This window comes from Alosa pseudoharengus, unplaced genomic scaffold (assembly GCF_046254945.1).
Source record: "Alosa pseudoharengus isolate Yale_2024_CS ecotype anadromous, Long Island Sound unplaced genomic scaffold, YU_APseudo_1.1 YU_APseudo_1.1_scf_23, whole genome shotgun sequence".
Lineage (NCBI taxonomy): Eukaryota > Metazoa > Chordata > Actinopteri > Clupeiformes > Clupeidae > Alosa > Alosa pseudoharengus.
This window is the reverse complement of record NW_027468685.1, coordinates 3267235-3289425: the sequence shown is the minus strand read 5'-3', so window position 1 is coordinate 3289425 and position 22191 is coordinate 3267235. Positions and strand designations below refer to the sequence as shown.

The following is a 22191-nucleotide window of genomic DNA, read 5'->3' as shown; positions in this document are numbered from 1 at the left end:
AAGCTATATAAGGTAGGCCCTATGCTAGGCCTATTACACAACACAAATTGTCACCAGGCTATGCTGGCGACCCAAATAAAATCTCCGTTGGAACCAATGGCTTACACCTTACAGTATCAAGCTGCCACCTCTTGGCGAAAAGTTAATAGTTTTGCATATCAGTAGTAATACATTTCACGTAGCTGTGAATCACGGAAAGGGCGAATGAAGTGGACACTTCTAAATGGAACCCAACCCACTGTACAGTAACTCAAGGTCTGTGGCTAAAGCAGCCATAATGAAAGCGTTATCATTGTTTGGATACTTCACACACACGTGTTTTTTAATCGCATAGACTACAACTACCAAGCTGGAATCAAAGCACATCGACTCCCCTCTCACACCCTAAACACGCACTTCGAACAAACAAAAAGCGCCTCAGTCTCACGGAATAGCCATAGGCAAAACTGTATCTGACCGGTGTAACGTTGGTACTAAATCATCCATCGCAAAGAATGATTTTTGTAGCACGTGCAACAAATATGTGTAGGTACAGCCCTGCCCTGAATACATCTCAACGTGCGCTCTAAAACATCTGGTTTAAATGGAGATGTAGATCATCACGGGATCATAGACAGGTTATCTTTCAGGTAGCAGCTAGCCTATATATTTTCCATTAAAAAACCATCACGTAGCGAACGTGTTGTGGCTAACTCACTTAGCTCCTGTTAGTAGCCTAGGTTATGGTCATAAGCAAATGAGATGACAGTCGAAAGATACAATTAGTGCTGTTATCGATTTGCTTGGTAGCCTATAAACGCATTTATGGTTTTCTACAAATACATCAATAATCAAATTGGCCTCCATCACTCAACCATGCTAACGCTAACATTATTTTACCTACGTTCTGCTATTGATAGGATTAACGTAGCCTACCTGCAGTAAAAAACAAGCATGTCCGATAAACATTCTCAGATTTATTTCGGCTTCAAGAGGAAATGGGAATTACATTTCATGCAGAAATCATCCTACCCTTAGACGTTCTCTGCGGTAAACTACTGTAGCCTACAGTCTTGTCCTTGTAGGAAGCATAGAGTCTTTCTAACCCACTTTAGATTAACTTCCAACAAAATTACGTCTCACTGCAACGATGCGCCATCTAGTGGACAAACGACTACTTATCGCCAATACTGGAAATGCAGCCATGATGATGATGATGAATATTTATTTTGGCTTTCTTTTAATCCTACTGAATTTGTAATTATGTATCAGCCGTTCTAATACCGATAGTATGTGGGTGCCTGTGTGTGTGTGTGCATGTGTATATGTGTGCACCACCATCTACAGGCCAATGAGTGTAGAGTCACTAAATGTACACATAACTTAATTTTTTAGACCCCCCCATGGATGAAATTCTACGAAATTTGGCATACCCCCAGAGAATGTCAGGTTAATCATACACATAAAATTTGGTGCAGTTCTGAACGTCTTTACTGAAGAGAGGGGCGATTAAAGCAGAATGATATTGCATTTTCATTTTTTACCGGGGGGGTGCAAATCACAAATGAGTGATTATGGGCTAAGTTGATGTGGGCCCTTGAGACCAACATACCATAAAAATTTCTTCATCCTCGGTGCCACGGTTCAGGTAGTTATTTAGGAAAAACTGCATTTTTTGGGTTTCGGGGGGCCCAGCGCGGAGGGGGAGTGGCCCCCGGGGACCAAACGAAATTTTTCCGTAAAAGTCTAGTGGGGCTACATACCCACCAAATTTCATGTGCCCCGGTGTTTCGGTGCCCCGGGTATCGTTGACCAAAATTTCAGGAAGTAGATGACGGGAAAAAAAAAAAAAAAAAAAAAAAAACTTTGACAATCCCTATATGACCGCTTCGCTAGCTTCGCTAGCTTCGCTAGCGGCGGTCATAATAAACTTCCTTATTGAGCATGATGCCCTGAGTCAAATAGGTTTTTTACCAAAAGGTAGAACATAAGATCATATTTTCACCCTACACACCTTAATAAATAGATATGTAAACCAAAATAAAACAAAAATATTTGCTTGCTTTGTAGATTTCCAGAAGACCTTTGATTCTATTTGGCATGACGGTCTATTCTGCAAACTTATTGAAACTGGTGTAGGAGGGGGGGGGGGTGAAACATACAACATAATAAAAACAATGTACTTAAACAACATAATAAAAACAATGTACTTAAACAACAAATGTGCAATTAAAATTGAAAACAAACAAACAGAATTCTTCACTCAAGAATGGGGTGTGCGACAGGGCTGTCCTCTAACACCGACCCTCTTCAATATATACATACTGCTCAAGTCTTTTAGCCAATTCATATATATGAATTGGCAAAAAGACTTGAGCAGTCAGCAGCTCCTGGCTTCCTATTAAATGACTCCGAAATCAAATTTCTTCTCTTTGTGGATGACTTGGTTCTGCTGTCTCCAACAGAAAAGTGTCTACAGAAGAACCTAAATGTCCTGCACAAGTTCTGTCAGACCTGGGCCCTGACTATAAACCCCCAAAAAAACAAAATTACTAACTTTCCAGAAAAAATCCAGATATCAGGGAAAGAAATGAACCCTTGGTGCATATGCAAATGAACATGTAAAAAGTTACACCTACCTTAGGCTGAAAATCAGTTTAACTGGTAATTTCAACTTGGCCATGAATGATTTGAAAGAGAAAGCAAAAAGGGCTTTTCTACGCCATCAAAAATCTATTCAATTTGACATACCCATTCAGATCAGGCTCAAAATATTCCAAACAGTTATTGAACCAATTGCATTGTATGGCAGTGAAGTGTGGGGCTCTTGTGTACAACGGATTTGGAAAATGGGACAAACACCCAATCAAAACCCTGCATGCAGAGTTCTATAAAAGTATCCTCAAGGTACAGAGAAACACATCTAGCAATGCATTGCATGCCAAATGCTGCCAATGGAAAGATACAAGATACAAGTTATTTCCTAAATTCAGAGAAATGCCCCCAGACCTTCAAAACTTTAAGGATCCACAAACAAAGGTAGTCACTCCATCCGCACCATCATGTACACACACACACTGCCGTTGCAATAATGTATAATGCATGATGTTTAGTTTTCTTTGTTTGCACGCTACTATGTACATGTATGCTTTCACAACAAATGGTATTTTTTGTCATGCCAATAAAGCTCAATTGAATTGAAGTGAATTGAATCTCGTGTTGTTGACGGAAGGAGGACTGTGCGTGTGAGCATTCAAAAAGGGGTGTGTGCTGTTGATGACAGTTGCTAGCTGTTTATATATATTAATATTGCATTGCATAATATTGCATTTTAATATTGTATTGAAAGGAGTCTTAAGTTGTCTTAACTTAGGCTAGAGCCCATACAGCCCAGGCTATGTGATACACAGTAGGCTGTTAGTAAACATTAAAAAATATGTGTTATTGTGTCTTAATATTGTGTACTTTGGGTTTTCCAGTTTCCAATGTGTTGTACTGTAATGTGGGATTTTACTCCTAGTTTGTTCTGACCCTGTGATCCTCAGAAACGGTCTCCACACAGGCCTCTTGGAAGCATTTCCCCTTTACTTGCTGGTTTCACTTTTAGTTCTTTTGCTCTGACCGCTGCTGAAATGCAAAAAAAACACCACAGTGTCCCCACATTTTTGAACGGTAATGTATCTGACAAATCTGCAAGCAGCCACATCTGTCGAAAAAACGTCATCATTTGTGAAACGTCATCAACGCAGTAAATTCACAATAATGGAATAATTAACAGTAATGGAAGACAGTTGACACGTAACACCAGTTCACACATGCAGATAAAGTCGCTGTGTTTACAATTGCTGTTCTAACCAGAGCAAGTGGGTGTCGAGTGGAGTCAAAGTCGAAGCTAAAGTAGGCTAATGTTAAAATTACACAATTTAAACAGGACACCAAATAAAACTAAAACAAACAGGAGGTTGATTTAGATTATTTGCAGGGCGGTACATGGCTCTAGCTGATCATCTGCTGGTCAATGACGAACATTAGTTTAACTGCAAGACTATTACTGAAATATTTCACAAACTCTTTACTCAACACATGGCAAACTGTATATCAAAATAAACAGCAGACCCTACCAAGTACCAAAATATAATATGCTTTTGTACAATAAGCAGTTACCGAGTAATCCTGTTTTGAAATTGCAACACATTTCTACAAGGTCTCCAACTTTGAGCTGAAATTATAATGTATTCTAATGTAAACTATTTATGTCAGTATATACATTGTTGTAAATTGCTTAACCATGGAGTATCCCACCATCATGGTTCTTATATGGCCAGATTCCAGACAATCCCACGGACAGAGACATGAATATATACTGTACAGTGCAACCAAAAAGTGGTTACCATCGATGGAGACTTGGGCGGTGTTGGCTGAGGTGTAGTTGTGTCCCTCCAGGCTGAAGTGGAGCAGGCAGGTGTAGTTCCCTTTGTCATGAAGCGACACCTTGGGGAACTCCAGGATCCTCTCAGACCTGTTCAAAGGCATACAGTCCTACAACACACACACACACACACACACACACACAAAAAAACAGACAACATCAGCTTTAGATGAGTAGCTGGCTAAAGTCGAGTTAAGCAGTTGGCTAAGGTTGGGTTTAGGTTTAGCTTAGCAGTTGGCTATGGTTGAGTTTGGTTTTATCTTAGCAGTTGGCTATGGTTGAGTTTGGTTCTAGCTTAACAGTTGGCTATGGTTGAGTTTGGTTCTAGCTTAGCAGTTGGCTATGGTTGAGTTTGGTTCTAGCTTAGCAGTTGGCTATGGTTGAGTTTGGCTTTAGCTTAGCAGTTGGCTATGGTTGAGTTTGGCTTTAGCTTAGCAGTTGGCTATGGTTGGGTTTAGCTTTGGCTGTGGTACTTAACAGTTTGCCATTCAGCTGAGTTACTCAGTCAGGGTGGAGTTTTACTATTGGCTATCATGAGGGTCAAGTAAAGGTGGTGGAGAGGTTAAAGGTCAGGGGCGTGGGCAGGGTTGGGGTGGGGGCTAGCCAGCCTACCTTTAGCCAGGTGATGCGGTCAGGGTTAAAGGTCATGAGCAGGGTTGAGACTAGCCTACCTTTAGCCAGGTGATGCGCAGGTTAGCTCCGTATCTGAATATGTGGTCTTGTTCGCAGCAGCTCAGATGACCAGAATGGTTCAGCATTAGGTATACATCGCGGTTCAACTCAGGGCACACTTCACTGCCCACGTGTAATCTTGCATCCCAGCGTTCATCACTGTAAACACACACACACACACACACATATCCACATTAGCAAGCAAATACTAAAGTTGCCATCAGAGGGCAGCACATCTAGCCTAGAAATCTAGACGCACCCTAGCGGCAGCAGATTACATTTGCTGCCAGGGATAGTCTAGCAACTCTCCGTTGGCTTGTAAGCTCGAAAAATTAAACTTCTATCAGGCCAATCAAATCGTGTATAGAGTCGTTAGGGCGGGCTTAACATAATGATTGATGGCAGATTGCAACTGTTTGGCTTGAATTCCCTGCTACTTGAAAACAAATAAGATGGATGTTGCTGTTGGCGAACAGTGTGACACGAGTTAAGCTTTTATTAAGTTGGCAAAAGTTTGGACTAGCCAACTAGCTCCACTGGTGGGAAACGCATGGGACTCATAGCGCTGTCCTATTGCGTGCAGAGGGAATTTGAAAGACAACCGATTATCCCGCCCCTCAGACTGAGCACTGTGAACGGTGAGTGCCCAGACCCTATATTTTAATGTGGGTCTGGCTCGTCAGGCTACAGCACATCATGTATCCAGATCACATTTGGACTCTGCTGGAATAGCACTGGGTGGTAAACATGGGCATGATGTAGCATTAGTGAGAGAGAGAGAGAGAGAGAGAGAGAGAGAGAGATGTTAGTGTGTGTGTGTGTGTTCAAACTTTTCCAGAACTTTACACGTTACAGCAGTGGCAAATTACATATTATATAAATACATTTTTTATTATCAAATTAAGAGATTAACCAAAATTGTGTTCGAATATGATAAGAAATGGAAGGAAAACACTCACTGTATCTTTTGTGTTTAAAAATCTGTCACCTGTCTGGAAGAAGACTTTGCTTGCTATCTAACCTGGCACACACATTTTTTCATTTTAATAAAAAAAAAATAAACTAATCATCATTTGACAAATAACTATTCTTTGCTGAAAATGTGAACTCACCCTAATGTTAAGGCTCGCTCTTTTATCACATTCAAGACTGATTATGCCTCTTTCTTGCCTACAATGGCATGCAGACAGGTCTGTCATGAGCTACTGGCCAGCAGGCTTGTAATGCAGAGATGTGAAGTTGGGGGACATGAAGGTGACTGAGCTGTCATATAATTGGCTAAATGTATCCTCTTGCCAAATGGCACAATATACACATACGCAGGGTGTTTTATTGTTCTTTCCACTTGTAGGGCCTATAATTAAATGGCTATTAAACCACAAAACTGAGCTGATATTTGAGACATGATTATGGCCGTAGCCAGGATTTTGACATAGATTCGCAAAGTTTACAGCATGTTTTGTTTATAACTTAAACCAATACACTTTTCCACGATATTCTACTTTTTTTTTTAGATCCTCCATATCTCAAGAGCCTTTTCACAAATTGGCTTTAGTGATGTCTATACTGGTCCCTGTTCCAACTTCCATCTGTGATTAGGAATGCTCTGCTTCTCATCAGAGTAGTGAATTTTGCATGAAATTGCAGGGCTGCAGAGCATGTACCTTCTGACACAGTGAGCCAGTAAAGTGAAGTGAAACCTGATTAGATTGCAGAAACACAATAATCCTCTCTTGAGCCATCGCTTACTGAATGTGAAAGTTGCAGAATCAGCGTTTTTTCTTTCATTATAGTTGCTAATCACACCATTTATTGTTACTCTGTGCTGTAACTGTGGGCTCCGCTAACATGACCGCCCCAGAAATGTAACGTCAGGGGTTCGGGGAGTGGATGCTGACTATTTGGTATTGGGTCGCTTCTTTTGGGCTTATTTCCAGAGACCTGCTGCTTATTTTTCTTCACGTGACCTGGCAACACTGATGGCAAGTTGCATTGCAAGTTAGCTCTGGGGTAGCAAAACTCTAAGTTTGCTGGGGGGGGGGGGGGTTATATGCCTTTAATCAGACAGGATAGTGGAGAATGACAGGAAACAAGTGGGAGACAGAGTCAGGGTGGGATCTAGAAAGGACCACGGGATGGGAATCGAACCCGGGTAGCCTGCGTACAGTGCAGGTGCCCCAGCCAGCTGCCCCACGGCTGGGATCTAAGCTTGCCGTGTTCACATACTGAAGATCACAGCACCCACTCGAAGGCAGAGGACATAAGTGTGTTGAGCAAAACCCCACTGCATTTCAGACTTCTTCGTTCATCCTCGCGAGAGTTTAACAGGTGCGATAATTCAAAACTTTATTGTTACTTGAGAGGGACAGGATTCAGGAACTAAAGACAGGCCCATCTTCTGTCTGACTCACTTCACGTCACTTTAACCCATGCATTAAATCACATGTCACTGCTTGAGCATAGCTCACGTTGACAATAGACCTCTGAAGTTCGCCTACAAAAAAGCAGCCATTTTTGACATCCGGTATCTGCCGATTTATCCTATGGGAAAATAACATGGGGATTTTGAATTATCGCACCTGTTAAACTCTCGTGGGGATGAAAAAGTCTGAAATGGGGACGTTTTCCTGAACACACTTTTGTCCTCTGCCTTCGAGTGGATACTCGATTTTTGCTACCCCAGAGCTAACTTGCAATGCAACTTGCCATAGGTAGTTAGCTTAAATTAACATCCGGATCTCCTTATATGGGCAAAGATGGCTGTTTTGGTTATTTTTTGTAGGCGAACTTCAGAGGTCTATAGGTGTCCATACCTCCTCTCACAAACATAGATCACAGGATTAGTGTCTCTGTGTGTGTGTGTGTGAGAGAGAGAGAGAGAGAGAGAGAGAGAGAGAGAGAGAGAGAGATGTGTGTGTGTGTGTGTGTCCATACCTCCTCTCACAAACGTAGATTCCACTGTGGGAGGAGTCAGCAGGTAGGAACCACAGAGCTCCACCCCTCACCTCCACCCCGGCAACGGCCGTATCCAAGGGAGCATCCTCTCGTCGTCTCCAGGTTACATTCTCACTTTCCTCAGCGTTACCGCAAGGAAGAGCAATTGCATATCCATTAGATGTGTAGTAATCCTCATCAGCTAAACAAACACACACACACACACACACACACACACACACACACACACACACACACACACACACAGCGTCAGCAGAAGGAAGAGCAATCACATAACCAACAGAATTGGGGTAATCTTAATCAGCTAAACAAACACACACACAAGCAAACACACACACACACACACACACACACACACACACACACACACACACAAGCAAAAACACACACACACACACACACACACATGCTCTTACTTACTCTCAGGTTCTTCAGTTTCTCCTGAGGAAGACAAACACATCATAACTGAAGCATTGTGGGTAATGAGGTCATGCGAAAGCATTGTGGGTTATGAAGTCATGCCAAAGAGGGTTGTGGGTAATGTGGGGGAGAATCATAGATAGACCTCAGAAGTTCACCAGACAATGTCTAAAAGAATGTCCGTAGACGGGCTCTGAGTTCACCTACAAAAAGGAACCAAAGCTGCCATTTTTGCCCATATAAGGAGATCTGGGTGTTAATTGAAGCTAACTACCTATGGCAAGCAGTGTTGCCATAGTTTGCTTATTATAAGCGACTTCGGGTTGTTTTTTTGTTAAATCGCAGGTTGCGGTTCTGGAGGCGTGTTTTTTATGCGGTCGCTTCTTTTGGGCTTGCTTCGTATTTGTTGTTTCTGTGTAGAATCCAAACAACGCCTACACGTACATAGAGGGCATTTTTACCTCTGTCTCTACACGTACATAGAGGCCATTTTAACCTATGCCTCTACACGTACATAGAGGCCATTTTAACCTCTGTCTCTACACGTACATAGAGGCCATTTTAACCTCTGTCTCTACACGTACATAGAGGCCATTTTAACCTATGCCTCTACACGTACACAGAGGCCATTTTAACCTATGCCTCTACACCAGTGTTTCTCAAACTTTTTCAGACCAAGGACCACTCAAAAAATAAAAAATGCCTCAAGGACCACCTAGCTAAAACAAAAAACCTACAACAGTATATTACACAATAGGCCTACTCACTGAACAACCTTGCTTATTATCTTTGCACCTTGCTTATTGTGTCAGAGGATTCATATGATTAAAACTAGCGTAGTGTTGCAGAACTGTTTGGATTTAGATACAAGGTTCAATTTGCAAACAATTCATCTATATTGTTTAGATGAATTGTTTGCAGGACCTCTTGTTTGCTCGTGGACCACCAGTGGTCCCCGCACCACACTTTGAGAAACACTGCTCTACACATATACAGAGGGCATTTTAACCTATGCCTCTACACGTACACAGAGGGCATTTTTAACCTTTAACCTTTTAAACTCTGCGCTGTAACTGTGGGCTCCGCTAACATGACCGCCCCAGAAATGTAATGTCAGGGGTTCGGGGAGTGGATGCTGACTATTTGGTATTGGGTCGCTTCTTTTGGGCTTATTTCCAGAGACCTGCTGCTTATTTTTCTTCACGTGACCTGGCAACACTGATGGCAAGTTGCATTGCAAGTTAGCTCTGGGGTTTGCTGGGGGGGGGGGTTATATGGCTTTAATCAGACAGGACAGTGGAGAATGACAGGAAGTGAGTGGGAGAGAGAGTCGGGGTGGGATCTAGAAAGGACCACGGGGCAGGAATCAAACCCGGTCGCCGGCGTACAGTGCAGGTGCCCCAGCCAGTTGCCCCACGGCTGGGACCTAAGCTTGCCGTGTTCACATACTGAAGATCACAGCACCCACTCGAAGGCAGAAGACAAAAGTGTGTTGAGCAAAACCCCACTGCATTTCAGACTTCTTCGTTCATCCTCGCGAGAGTTTAACAGGTGCGATAATTCAAAACCCCCATGTTATTTTTCCATAGGAAAAATCACAAGATACCGAATCTCAAAGATGTCAGCTTTTTTGTAGGCGAACTTCAGAGGTCTATCATTCAACTGTGTGTGTGTGTTTGACTATGTGTGTGTGTGTGTTCATGCTTGTGTGTGTGTGTGTGTGCGTGCGTGTTTGTGCATGTGTGTGTGTGTGTGCACTGTGCAGTGAGTAGAGCTTACCTTTAGAACCTTTAGGATCTTCAGCCAGCAGTAGTAACAAGCCGACCCACACACTCCACGCCATACCACCTGGAAGAAAGACACACACACACACACACACACACACACACACACACACACACACACACACCATTGTCACACCATAACACACTTAACACATAATGTAAGTTGACATTTGTCTTGTATGGCCAACGCTGTATACAAGGAATTTAGTCTCTGCAGTAATGTGGTCATGTTTCTTAATACCTGTCAGCAGTCTAGCAGCTGCATTTTGGACTATCTGAAGTTGTGCAATATACTGTACATATATATTACATGTGTATATATACTGTATATACTGTAATTATATATATAAATATAAATATATAAATATATATTTATATATATTTATTTATTAGTTATAGAATGTCTATTTATACTCTACATACTCTACTTATCTCTGTAGACATGTCATCTGGAAAACCTGTATTTATCCAACTAATCCCTATTGTCTATAGCCTGACGAGCCAGACCCACATTAAAATGTAGGGTCTGGGCACTCACCGTTCGCAGTGCTCAGTCCGAGGAGCGGGATAATCGGTTGTCTTTTAAATTCCCTCTGCACGCAATAGGACAGCGCTGAGTCCCATGCGTTTTCCCACCAGCGGAGCTAGTTGGCTAGTTCAAACTTTTGCCATTTTAAAACAAGCTTAACTCGTGTCACACTGTTGGCCAACAGCAACATCCATCTTCTTTGTTTTCAAGTAGCAGGGAATTCAGTTGCAACTCTGCCATCAATCATTATGTTAAGCCCACCTAACGTCTCACGATTTGATTGGCCTGATAGAAGTTTAATTTTTCGAGCTCACAAGCCAACGGAGAGTTGCTAGACTAGCCCTGGAAGCAAATGTAATTTGCTGCCGCTAGGGTGCGTCTAGATTTCTAGGCTATATTGTCTACACAATTGCACATAATACCTTACTCAATCTGCACTTAGTATTTAATGCTTCTTTGCACTTCTGGTTGGATGTCAACTGCATTGCATTGGCTCTGTACCTGTACTCTGCTAAATGACAATAAAGTTTAATCTAATCTAATCTAATCTAATCTAAGAACAATAACCAATAGTAAATAAACAAAAATGACAAATGATAGGTTACTTTACTGCAACACTAGACTAACTAAAACTAAAGAATGCAGGAGTGATGTGTGTGTGGGAGGGGGCATCTCAACAGAACAGTAATCAATAAGAAAAAGTGGAAGACCTAACAATAAGACCTAACAATAAGAACAATAACAATAATAACAAGAACAATAACCAAAGATTATTAACCGAAAGAGCCTTACCTCTCATAGCAGCTGGTGTTATCGTTGCCGATGCCACGGGAAGAAAGGAAGCCATGTGCGGAAGTGCCGAAGTGAAATTGCCATGAAGCAGCACGTCTAGCTCTCCCACCGGCCATGGTCAGGCCAATCCAAACTCTTCTCATCTGTTGTTCCTCATTGGTGGAACACGCTACCAGTTCCTACTAGAGCAGGGACATCCCTCTCCACCTTGGGAGAATTGTTTTAAAAAGCTTTAAAATGTTTACCATGTGAGTCGCTTTGACTAAAAATGCATGTGTGTGTGTGTGTGTGTGTGTGTGTGTGTGTGTGTGTGTGTGTGTGTGAGTGAGTGAGTGAGAGAGTGAGAGAGAGGCAGAGAGGAGTTTGCTTTTAAAAATAAGTTTGTAAAAACTGCCTAATCAGTTAGCTCTAGCTCTTGTTACTGAGAGCGTGTGTGTGTGTGTGTGTGTGTGTGTGTGTCTGAAATTAGTTTTACAGTATGAGAACTTTGCCACTGGCTTTCAGACAGCTGCTTCTTGGGAGACAATCTGATATGCTCGTTATCTTAGATCTGATATTAATTTAACCCATTATAACTATAGATCTGATATTAATCTAACCCATTATAATTATAGATCTGATATTAATTTAACCCATTATAACTATAGATCTGATATTAATCTAACCCATTATAACTAACTATAACTACATTATAACTATAGATCTGATAATGATTAACTCATCTGTCTCTCAGTCTCCACCGGGTATACTTGTTGTGTATTTGTATACTTGTTGTGTATTTGTAAACACCAGTAAGCCATAATGGGATTTTACCCTGTAGCTGTAGCCAGTTTGAAAAGGTTTGCTTTGGGGTGACAGATTCACTGAGCTGCTCTGGATGTTGAACAGATGGTGAACAGCTCCCCACTCTGTTATCATTCCAGAACTACTTTTCTTGTACTTAGAGGAGAGGTTTGCTATTTTTCAACCGAAGCTCTAGTTTTGGATGATTTGAGTTTAAATTTAACTTTGGGTCCAAAATGACATTAATCGGTGCAGCTTTGAGTTAACACCAGAAAATAAAAATAGTCATATAACTAATTTGGCTCAAAGTTAATCAGTCCTTTAAGCCTAGTGATATTTTGACTATATGGTGATATTTTTCAAAATATCACTATATATTTGTGCTACAGTGGAGAGGGTCCCTGATGTTAAACGTAGCGTAGAGAAGAGTATGATATGACTGCAGTTAGTGCATTACCTTACCACTCCTCCAGTCATTACCATCTTACAAGGAGAAAGTCTGTTAAAGCCGAGTACTGAACACCCCTCCTTTTGCATCCATTGGTTTTCACCGCACTTGGTAATCAACTTGTATGGGCTTTCTCCTCGCTAGATACACTCCTCTACTGATAGGAACTTTAGGGGGCGGCCGTGGCCTACTGGTTAGCGCTTCAGACTTGTAACCGGAGGGTTGCCGGTTCGAACCCTGACCAGTAGGCATGGCTGAACACTGTGCAGCTCACTGTGCCCTTGAGCAAGGCACCTCACCCCTGTTGTTGCAGGCAGCTCACTGCGCCGGGATTAGTGTGTGCTTCACCTCACTGTGTGTTCACTGTGCGCTGAGTGTGTTTCACTAATTCACGGATCAAAAGAGTATATATACTTATACTAGAGTTAAGCCTTCTTCTTTGAGATTTGGTTGAGAAATATTTAACTCCATAGACCATATGGAAACCGGGTAAATAATACTCTAATAGGATGACATCTTATCTTAGATTCACAGCGTAAATAATAAGGAAAATCCATCCAGCCTTGAAGAGGAGCACATTCATTCTCAGAAGAATAATAAAATAAAAACATGCATTCTCATCATTAGTGGCATCCCTTTATTTAATTATTTGTAAAGAATATCTCTGGATACCTAGGTTTTCTCTTGTGCATTGTTCTCTTAGATCTCACATGGTTTTCTATTGAGTTCAGAACAGGGAACTGAGATTGCAGAAACTTGATTTTGTGATCACTATTTTCTATTGATCTGGACATACGTTTTGGATCATTGACCAGCAGAATGATCCTGTCATGATGACCCACTTGTAGTGTCTTGGCAGAAGCATCCAGATTTAGATTTAAAATGCCCAGGTATTTTAATAGCAGAGAGTGTGAGATGTTTTGTGTGATGATGAAGTGCAGAGTTGAACCTCTCCAGTTGGAACAAGGTGAGACTGTCCAGTTGCTAGGATGATGGTCACATCTGCATTATTCTCTGACTCTGTGAAATAGACAGGGGTGGCCAGTAAGTTGGATGCTTGACGGTATGTGAAAGAATCGCATTGACAACATATTCATTGTTTGTAAGACCACTGTTTTTAAACATTGAGTAGAGAAACCCTTGAGTAAATAGTGAAAACCCATGTTTTGTCACTTTATATGGGGATAGGTTTGTTTCATGGAGGAGAGGGGGGGGGGGGGGTGGCTGATAGTAGTTTTCAATGGCTGATGCTAGTCTTCATTTTCACAAACTAGCCGCAGTAATTGGGTGTCACATTACTGATGGTCACAAATGATGCTGTCCATGTGGACGGGCTGATTCTCCCAGCAGTAAATGATCAATCAATCCACAACCAGTCAACCAGTGATTGTATGTAAAAATATGGGCAGAAGTCAGCACTTTGGGACACCATTTGAAAAATGGAGGATGCTAATTGGCTGAAGCTAACGCTCCAAATCCTGAGCCCCTGGTTTATTTACTGAGTACTGACTATCATTAAAGGGGCAATCAGGGAGTACTATCATTAAAGAGGAAATGAGGGAGTACTAACTATCATTAAAGGGACAATCAGGGATTACTGACTATCATTAAAGGGGCATTCAGGGATTTCACAGTAAATTGCATTTGTTTGTGTTGATGTTTCGTTCATTAGCAGACACGTTTGTGCAAAAAAACGTAGATTATATTTTAACGAAGGACCAAACGAAACCCATCAGAGAGGTAGCTCACCGCTACCTTTAGTATTTCTAGAGAAATGACATGCAGCGTTTTTTGTTTGGGGACTGGCTGCCCCTACTTTGTTAGTTTCCAGTTTTAGGCGCCTTGACTGCATACAGAGACCAGGTTTTTTTTACAGAATGGGCAGCTAGCGGACAATTGGCCTAGTGTTTTAGATCTGATCAGTATCACCAACTAATCCATTTAAGACCTTGTACACTGTTTTAATACATCACTCTTTGGGCATCAGCCTATGGATGTGGTTTCCTTTTCTGCCACCAATAGCAATATTGAAATACATTCTGGCATATAGTTACTTTCAGAGCAGGTTTTATTGCAAGTGTTTTATTGCCTGTGTGTTGGCCTATAACTTCAGAACTATGTTTTTTTGTTAAGCCAAATTATCTTGTCAGATTGTTGTTAGTATTCACACAACTGAAATCCATTGAATTGCTTGAACATTCAAATTAAGAAATCTGAATTCACCTACTTCACATGAAAGCGATGTTATCTGTTCAATGATCGGCCCAAGTCATTCCTTCCCATCTCCATGAAAACGTTTATGCTTTTAGACAGGAAGTCATCGGGGAAATACTCCATCAACAGATCCACTATTCCAGACCGATCTGCTGGGCTCAGCTTGGATTTAGGAATTTCGCCGTAGTTCCTCAGGTACCATTTGAACTTCTTCACTTCTTCATCAGTCAAGTCGTCCAGTGCTCGCATAAATTGCCGTGCAATCTCGGTTTCCCTGTTCAAAGAAATCAGATTAGATTTTCAGTTCATGTTGCAAATGATACTGTAGGTAGCCTAGCCCCGCCGACCTGTAGCTCCGGTCAGTTTCATCTTTGTTAGGCCTTTTTTAGATACTCAAATGGACTATTTAGATACTCAAATGGACTATTTAGATACTCAACTTGACTATTTACACCCAGTGTGAACACCACTGTTGCCTATTTATGCCTGAGTGCAAATAGCATTGGCATTTTCTTTACCCCTGTGAACTGATGTTGGTGTGCCTTTTCCACCAACCGGCTTCGTCCTGGAGAACCGGCTTCGTCCTGGTTCACGCTCTAGATGTTAAACCATTCGGAGCATTTCCACCCAAGATAAATTGGTTTGGAACTTGAAAAACAAAAATTCCAGACACCTGGGTGCCTTGCTGTGCCATGCTGTGCTGTATTCACCCAGGTGTAGATAGTCAAATGGACTATTTAGATACTCAAATTGACTATTTACACCCAGGGTGAATACAACTGCCTTCAAATGAGTTCAAATAGCATCGGCATTTTCTTCGGCATTCCCCTGTGAGCTGAAGTTGGTGTGTCATTCGACAGGTTTAGTTATGCACGCTGCACCCATTGTTGATAACGCGTCCTAGCTTAATTAAAAACTTGAAATGCAGGCTGGTTCACTGGATCGAGGTTCAAGAGAATTCTGTTGGTCGAAAATCACCCACTGAGTATCTGGCTCCTCGCAATTCTTTTCTAAAAAAAAAAGTATCTGAGGTATTAAGGTTTTAAAATAGGCTACATTCCATGCACAGACTCAAACTCTCCGAAAGAGTCCAAGAAGTGCATTTTAATTTTTAACTCATTATTACAATTTGTGATTATTTTGTACTTTTTTGTTGTTGTTGTTGTTTTCTTGATAATTCTTTACATGCTGATAAGACATAAAGCTGAATGAAAACGAGCAGCATGACATAAACCAGTCGCACCCTGGTGAAGTGCAGCACTAACATTCCGGCAGCAGAATGCAGAGAACAGTACGGTTAAAGGGACACCAAGCAACGTTTTCGTGTTAATTAATCATCTTCCTAAGTCGGTATATGATTAAATGACTCATTACGGGACGAATGAAGGCTCTCTCGCCCGCCCCTACTGCCTGTAGGAAGAATATCCCACTTGCAAGTTCGGTGTATCCTACCCGCCGACCGAAGCAGGATCAGTTTACAGCACAGAGGCAGGCTAATGAAACGCTAGAGATTGTTGCAAACGTGTGTATAATGGCAGAGCCGGCGAAGAAGCAGCGAAAACCCTTGACGGAAGACGCAAAGAAAAGGAAAAGAGCTTCAGACCGAGCGAGGGGGAGTTTCGTAGAGAAAAAGCATCAGGCTTGCCTGGTGTCCCTTTAAAGAGAGGGAGGAGAAATTGCTAACAAGCAAAGTTGCTAAAAACTTACTGTGCGTTCGCCATGCTGCCGTCTGTCTTGATAGATGGGACTTTTACTAGTAAGAGTTGTATTACACAACATGCGTCATCGACACATACTGTACATTACAGCTGACCAATCGGCTGCTTACACTTGCACGAACACCGCTGGGTCACACCCATCTCTGCTGCTTTCACTTTCAGAGTTTAAGAGTTTGAGGACATTTGTTGCTCTGGGAGTGAGGAGAGGTTTGGAGCTGAGGGCAGATGACTGTCGGGGGGGGGCTTCTCTCATCTTCACAAAGGAACTCTGGATCTCACTCATAGTGACCACTGGGTCCTTGGTTACCTCCCTGACCAAGGACCTTTGTCCCCTTTGTCAGTTTGACTGGGAGGCCAGATCTAGGACAACTGTTGGTTGTTTCAGATCTTTTCCATTTGAGTATGATGGAGGCTATTGTGGGCTCTTGGCTTTCAATGCAACACAGAAATGTTCTTGTGTCCTTCCCCAGATCTGTGTCTTCACACAACCCGGTGCCTTTTCACTAACAGGGAACTGTTCGGTTCTGTCATGGTTCAGATGTTAAACCATTCAGAATATTTCAACCAACCTTCTCGGCTTTGAACCTGAAAAGTTGGTTCGTAGCTGGCACCATTTTTTGTTTATTTTCTTCCTGTAACCTGAGGTGAGTGTGTCATTAGACAGGTGAGATATGCAAGCTACAGCCTCTGTCGATGACACAGCCTGAGTTAATTCAAAACTGGTGGAAATGCAGGCTGGTCCACTAAGATTCTAAGAATTCTGAACAGAACCGGTTCCATAACCAGTTTTCTGTTGGTCGAAAAATGAGTGTCTGGCTCCTCTCAATGTGCTTACACGTACGTAAAAAGTCTCGTGGTTCACAAAGAGTATTAAAATAGACTAAAAGGCACTAACTGACATCAACAGATATGATCACACTATATAACAAAACCATGCTCACTGGTGACATTAACAGATATGATCACACTATATAACAAAATGCTCACTGGTGACATTAACAGATATGATCACACTATATAACAAAATGGTCACTGGTGACATTAACAGTGAGGGTTTTTTGTTTTTTGGAGAATTCTTTATGTTGCGCAGACATGAAGCTGAATGAAAACAGGCTGCATGACAAAAACCCAAATGGAACGATTGTCCATCCTTTCCTCTAACCCCCCCCCCCACACACACACCCACATCCTCCCCCCCCCCCCCCCACTAAGTAGCCCTGCACAGAACTACATCCATCTCAATCCCTATTGGCCAGGGTGTCTCCAATCTATATAATATAATTCATCTCAATCCCTATTGGCCAGGGTGTCTCCAATCTATATAATATAATTCATCTCAATCCCTATTGGCCAGGGGGTGTCTCCAAACTATATAATATAATTCATCTCAATCCCTATTGGCCAGGGTGTGTCTCCAAATTATACAACAACAAATCAGCTATACACAGTTAATTACTTTCGCTATTGACTGACAATGGGTTAGAAATCAAAAACATAGCCTGCAAAAAGCAACACCCCAATAATGTTCGAATGAATAAAACATTTAACCTGCAGAGGAGTTGCTGCTCACATCTCGTGACTCGTGCGTCTTCAGCTGTGCTTCATATGCGCCTCTCGCTATAGACCAGGTTTTTCTTGGTCAGTGGCGCAATGCTTTTTAGATAGTGTACGATAACGATTTTTAGATCATGCGCTGGACCACACTTTAGGTCGTTATTTGCCACAGCCCTGGGCGCATTGCTCGATAAGAGAGAACGGCAGGGCGAAAAACTTGAGTGTACAATAGGAATACGCTACAATACAATAGGAATACGCTAGTACAATACAATAGTTATGACATGATGTAGAGACAGACTTCATTGAAAAAATTACATGAGGGGTCATGTTCATGCATTAGGGCCTACCAGGCTTAGGGTCCCAAGGACTCAGGGGGCCCCGAGGCTTCCATGTTTAAATTGATGGTCCGGAGTAATTTCACCCTAATATCACACATAGTGTCACCTATGTTATTTAATAATAATAATAATAATTTCACCCTATCCATCAGGCAAGTCTTATTTAAATAAACTCCTGGTGTATTTACAAACTTTTCAATGCCTGGTTTTATGAGTAAAGAACATACTGCAGAAGTTTCGTACCATTCAGGGCATTATTAGTGGGGTAATTTACGAGATAAAAGTTTGTACCATTACGACTGCAGAAACTCATTCGTTTCTGACAGCGCTACTCGACCAGGGTTCGACCAAGGGAAGACAGGTTCTGGGAGGGTGTTTGGCTCGGGGTCATGGTGCAAAGGACCCTAGGGTGAAATTACTCCGAACCATCGCTTTAAGTAGAATATGATCTGATATCAGTCGAATAACACAAGTTATGTTATTCACTCCTGGTAGCTGAATGAATTCCCATCAGCTACATCGCCCCCAAGCTGTGGAATTCACTGCCAGACTACATCAGACACTGTGACTCAATTACTGACTTTAAAAACAGACATATCTCTTCAAGATGGCTTATGGACTGACTGACTGACTGACTGACTTTTACTTTTATTTATTTTGAGATGACTATAATTTTAACAACCTTTTTGTTTTTGTTTATTTGTGAAGTGACCTTGGGTGACATGAAAGGCGCTCTAAATAAAATGTGTTATTATTATTATTATTATTATTATTATTATTAATAATAATAAATAACATAGGTGACACATGTGTGATATGTCATAAAAGGGTCCCTCAATCATATACCATGGGTTGTGTTATTCACCCCTCATGTCTGAAAGGGGCCCCTCAGTCAAATAACAGGTTACAGTATGTGTGATGTGTAATAATATTGTGTGTGAGAGCAACCTACACGTTACTCATCTTACACTGCTGGATCATCTTCCTGAATCTCAATATTCTGATCACAACTGTGGGGAAATGTTTTTATTAAATCAGCACCGGTCACAGCTTTGTTTTGCACTTTTATGATTTGCAAAAGGAGAGAAGTGCCGCACACTCCCGAGTTGCACTTTTATGATGTCATCACATCACCAAAATACGCCATTTTCTTCAACCCAATCAAATACAAATGAAAAAGTTCCATTTGGCATTTGAAATATGTATTTTCAATATCATCATCCCAGGGAGTAGACATCACTTTTTCTGATATGTTTGATTCAGGAGATATGATGCAAAATAGGCTATAGGCTTTATTCAGTTGACCATAAGGTTTTTTTTTTTATTATGGTTTTATATCTGCAGCTTCCTGCACACTCGCTAGTTCGTTCCATTGTGTGTTTTCCGAATATTAAGAGGAAGCACCTTGCCTCGTTTTTGAAGGATTTGACAAGGCAGGGCTCGTTTCTTTTACTGTCTATGGTTCTACCCAACAGTCTACAGTCTATGGTTCTACCCAGAGCCATATAAAGGTAGAGTTGCGACAATGGGTGTTCAAAATTCCGTTGGTCACGTGGTTTGTGTAAACCTCAACTAGTTCCCGGAAGTGATTGACAATGGATTAGAATGCATTAAATAGTACTGTACAATGATAGACAGAGCCACAATTTTGGGTAATTGACGGTCAATAAGTGCATTGATATACAATATTTATAACACAGTGTAATTATTGTGTAAACTATGTAGCTATCCTACCATTACAACAATATTAAATTAAATTCCAGACCTTATATCTTAGCCTGCTATATAAGGTGAGCTTTTTTTCCGCCCTTTTACGTGTCACTTAATATTAATTTCTGTACAAAATCAAGACGGGAGATTCTTTAGAAAACGCAATTGCACCCACCCCATAAGTGTATCTAAATTATCGCTATATAAAATAAATGACCTCGTACAGTGACTCGAAAAGCTGTCAACAGTGTTTTTGAGACTGCGTGTAGCCTACAAAAGCACATGGAGCTCCTGTGAAATTTTGATTTTGCAACGAGAAACTGTAACACAGCTAGTCTAACATTACTTGTTTGAGTGTTCTACCCCGCGTTTCCTCTGGTAGTCACTGATCTGAGCTAATGAGCGAATTACCTAGCCAAGCCTAGCCTATCGTCGCGGGAGAATAAAAAAAGTTTAAAAGTTTTTTAACATCTCCAGTGTAATGGTGGGCATTCTAAGTTAACCGTAGCATTAGGCCTACCTATTAAGTAACCCCATGGTAATACGAGTGATCATAATAAAATCTAAAACGTGACATAAGTCCTTCGATAAATAACCAGGCTATGAACTCATAAACATGAACAGCATTTTGTCATCGTTTGTCATTCACCGTGCTGTGAACAGCATTAACCCGTTTAATCCCAACGGTCACAATAGTGACCGTACAAAAAAATCTGGCTCTTGTGCCTTTAAAACTGTTACTGGATGAATTATCAATACATTTCTCCCAAAAATAGAAACCTGAAAGGGTCTCAGTTAAATATGTGCAGTGCCAAATGTGTAGTGTAATTTCTCACATGGCCAGAGCTGCTTATGTTTTGGTTGCACCCTGACCAGAAAATGTCCACCCAAAAGCTCCCAAACTAAAGCTTAGAAAAGTATGTTTATGTAAACATAGGACAAAGATTTTTGGTGTATCTTTAAGGTGTCTAGTATGGAGTGATGCAATTGAAATATATGAACTTTGTTCAGCGTTCTCATAGCATGAGTGAACATGATGACGGTCACAATTGTGACCGTTGGGAAACAACATAGTCCGATTTTAGGGATTTTCGCACATTTCATTGTTCAGTCATCTAATTTCCACTAAATTCCATTCAAAGATGATATGGGGACATTGTCCCAGGTCTGTTTTTTACTTTTAAATTTGTATCACATGGCATTTCTCAACATGGCCTCTAAAATTCTCTGTTATATTCTAAGTGTGCCAATTTTTACATAGAAAATCCATTATACTGTACCACACTATTATACATAATTATTGTAATAGCTGATTTTCTATGCTGTTCTTTATTTTAATTTCACTTTCAGTCACTTCCTACACATACTGTATCATATCTAACTGACTGCCCAGATTTTACACCTCAAAAACAGTAAATCATCATATTATTGACTATTGTATTACATAATGTCACATATAAACAAGGTGGTGGGGGGTATAATCAACTTGCCAGTCAGCCTGTTGAAGGCATATTGGCTGAATTTATGCAGAGACTTGCAGGAGATATGAACAACCTTACCAGAAAAATTATTCCCCACCCCTTTTCCCAACAATACCCCTCCACTTATGTAGGGCCTCTGCCACAGGGACCAGTCAGACAAACCATAAGCAAAGCTTCATGTGATCAAAAATAAAGATCAAGTGTCTCAAGAATCTGCTCTCACACTATTTTGTATGTCAAAATTACAGAATGTTTCCTATTATGCATTTAGAACCTTACTTAATTCAGTGGTAAAATTAATCAAATTTAGCAATATAGTGGATATCACACCCCTCGGACACTAGATTAGACCAATAACTGAGGCCAGAGCAGGCTCCTATGC

The 22191-nt window shown here is 41.2% G+C and overlaps 1 protein-coding gene and 1 long non-coding RNA gene across 4 annotated transcripts in view; both read right to left on the bottom strand.

The window, feature by feature from the left end:
• The window catches only part of LOC143140325 (interleukin-1 receptor type 2-like), a 30622-nt gene extending 18815 nt beyond the window's left edge, over positions 1 to 11807 (bottom strand). Inside the window, exons 1-6 of one of the 3 annotated variants that reach the window (XR_012990634.1) lie at positions 11561 to 11807; positions 10235 to 10303; positions 8456 to 8476; positions 8015 to 8216; positions 5080 to 5239; positions 4371 to 4518 (exon numbers count right to left, since the gene is read on the bottom strand). Coding sequence is in view for 2 of the 3 variants with exons in the window: in XM_076301118.1 (XP_076157233.1) it covers positions 4371 to 4518; positions 5080 to 5239; positions 8015 to 8216; positions 8456 to 8476; positions 10235 to 10303; positions 11561 to 11615 (655 nt within the window). In the remaining variant the exon portion in view is untranslated. Of the gene's footprint in view, positions 1 to 4370; positions 4519 to 5079; positions 5240 to 8014; positions 8217 to 8455; positions 8477 to 10234; positions 10304 to 10777; positions 10969 to 11560 lie in introns of those variants that run through there. The other 2 variants (XM_076301118.1, XM_076301119.1) reach the window with 2 other exon arrangements.
• Positions 11808 to 13405: 1598 nt separating this feature from the next.
• On the bottom strand, positions 13406 to 16815 carry LOC143140047 (uncharacterized). Its single transcript, XR_012990524.1, has 3 exons — positions 16713 to 16815; positions 15019 to 15279; positions 13406 to 13811 (listed from the first exon to the last, which is right to left on the bottom strand). It is a non-coding gene; the product is annotated as an uncharacterized LOC143140047 (long non-coding RNA).
• Positions 16816 to 22191: the final 5376 nt, after the last annotated feature.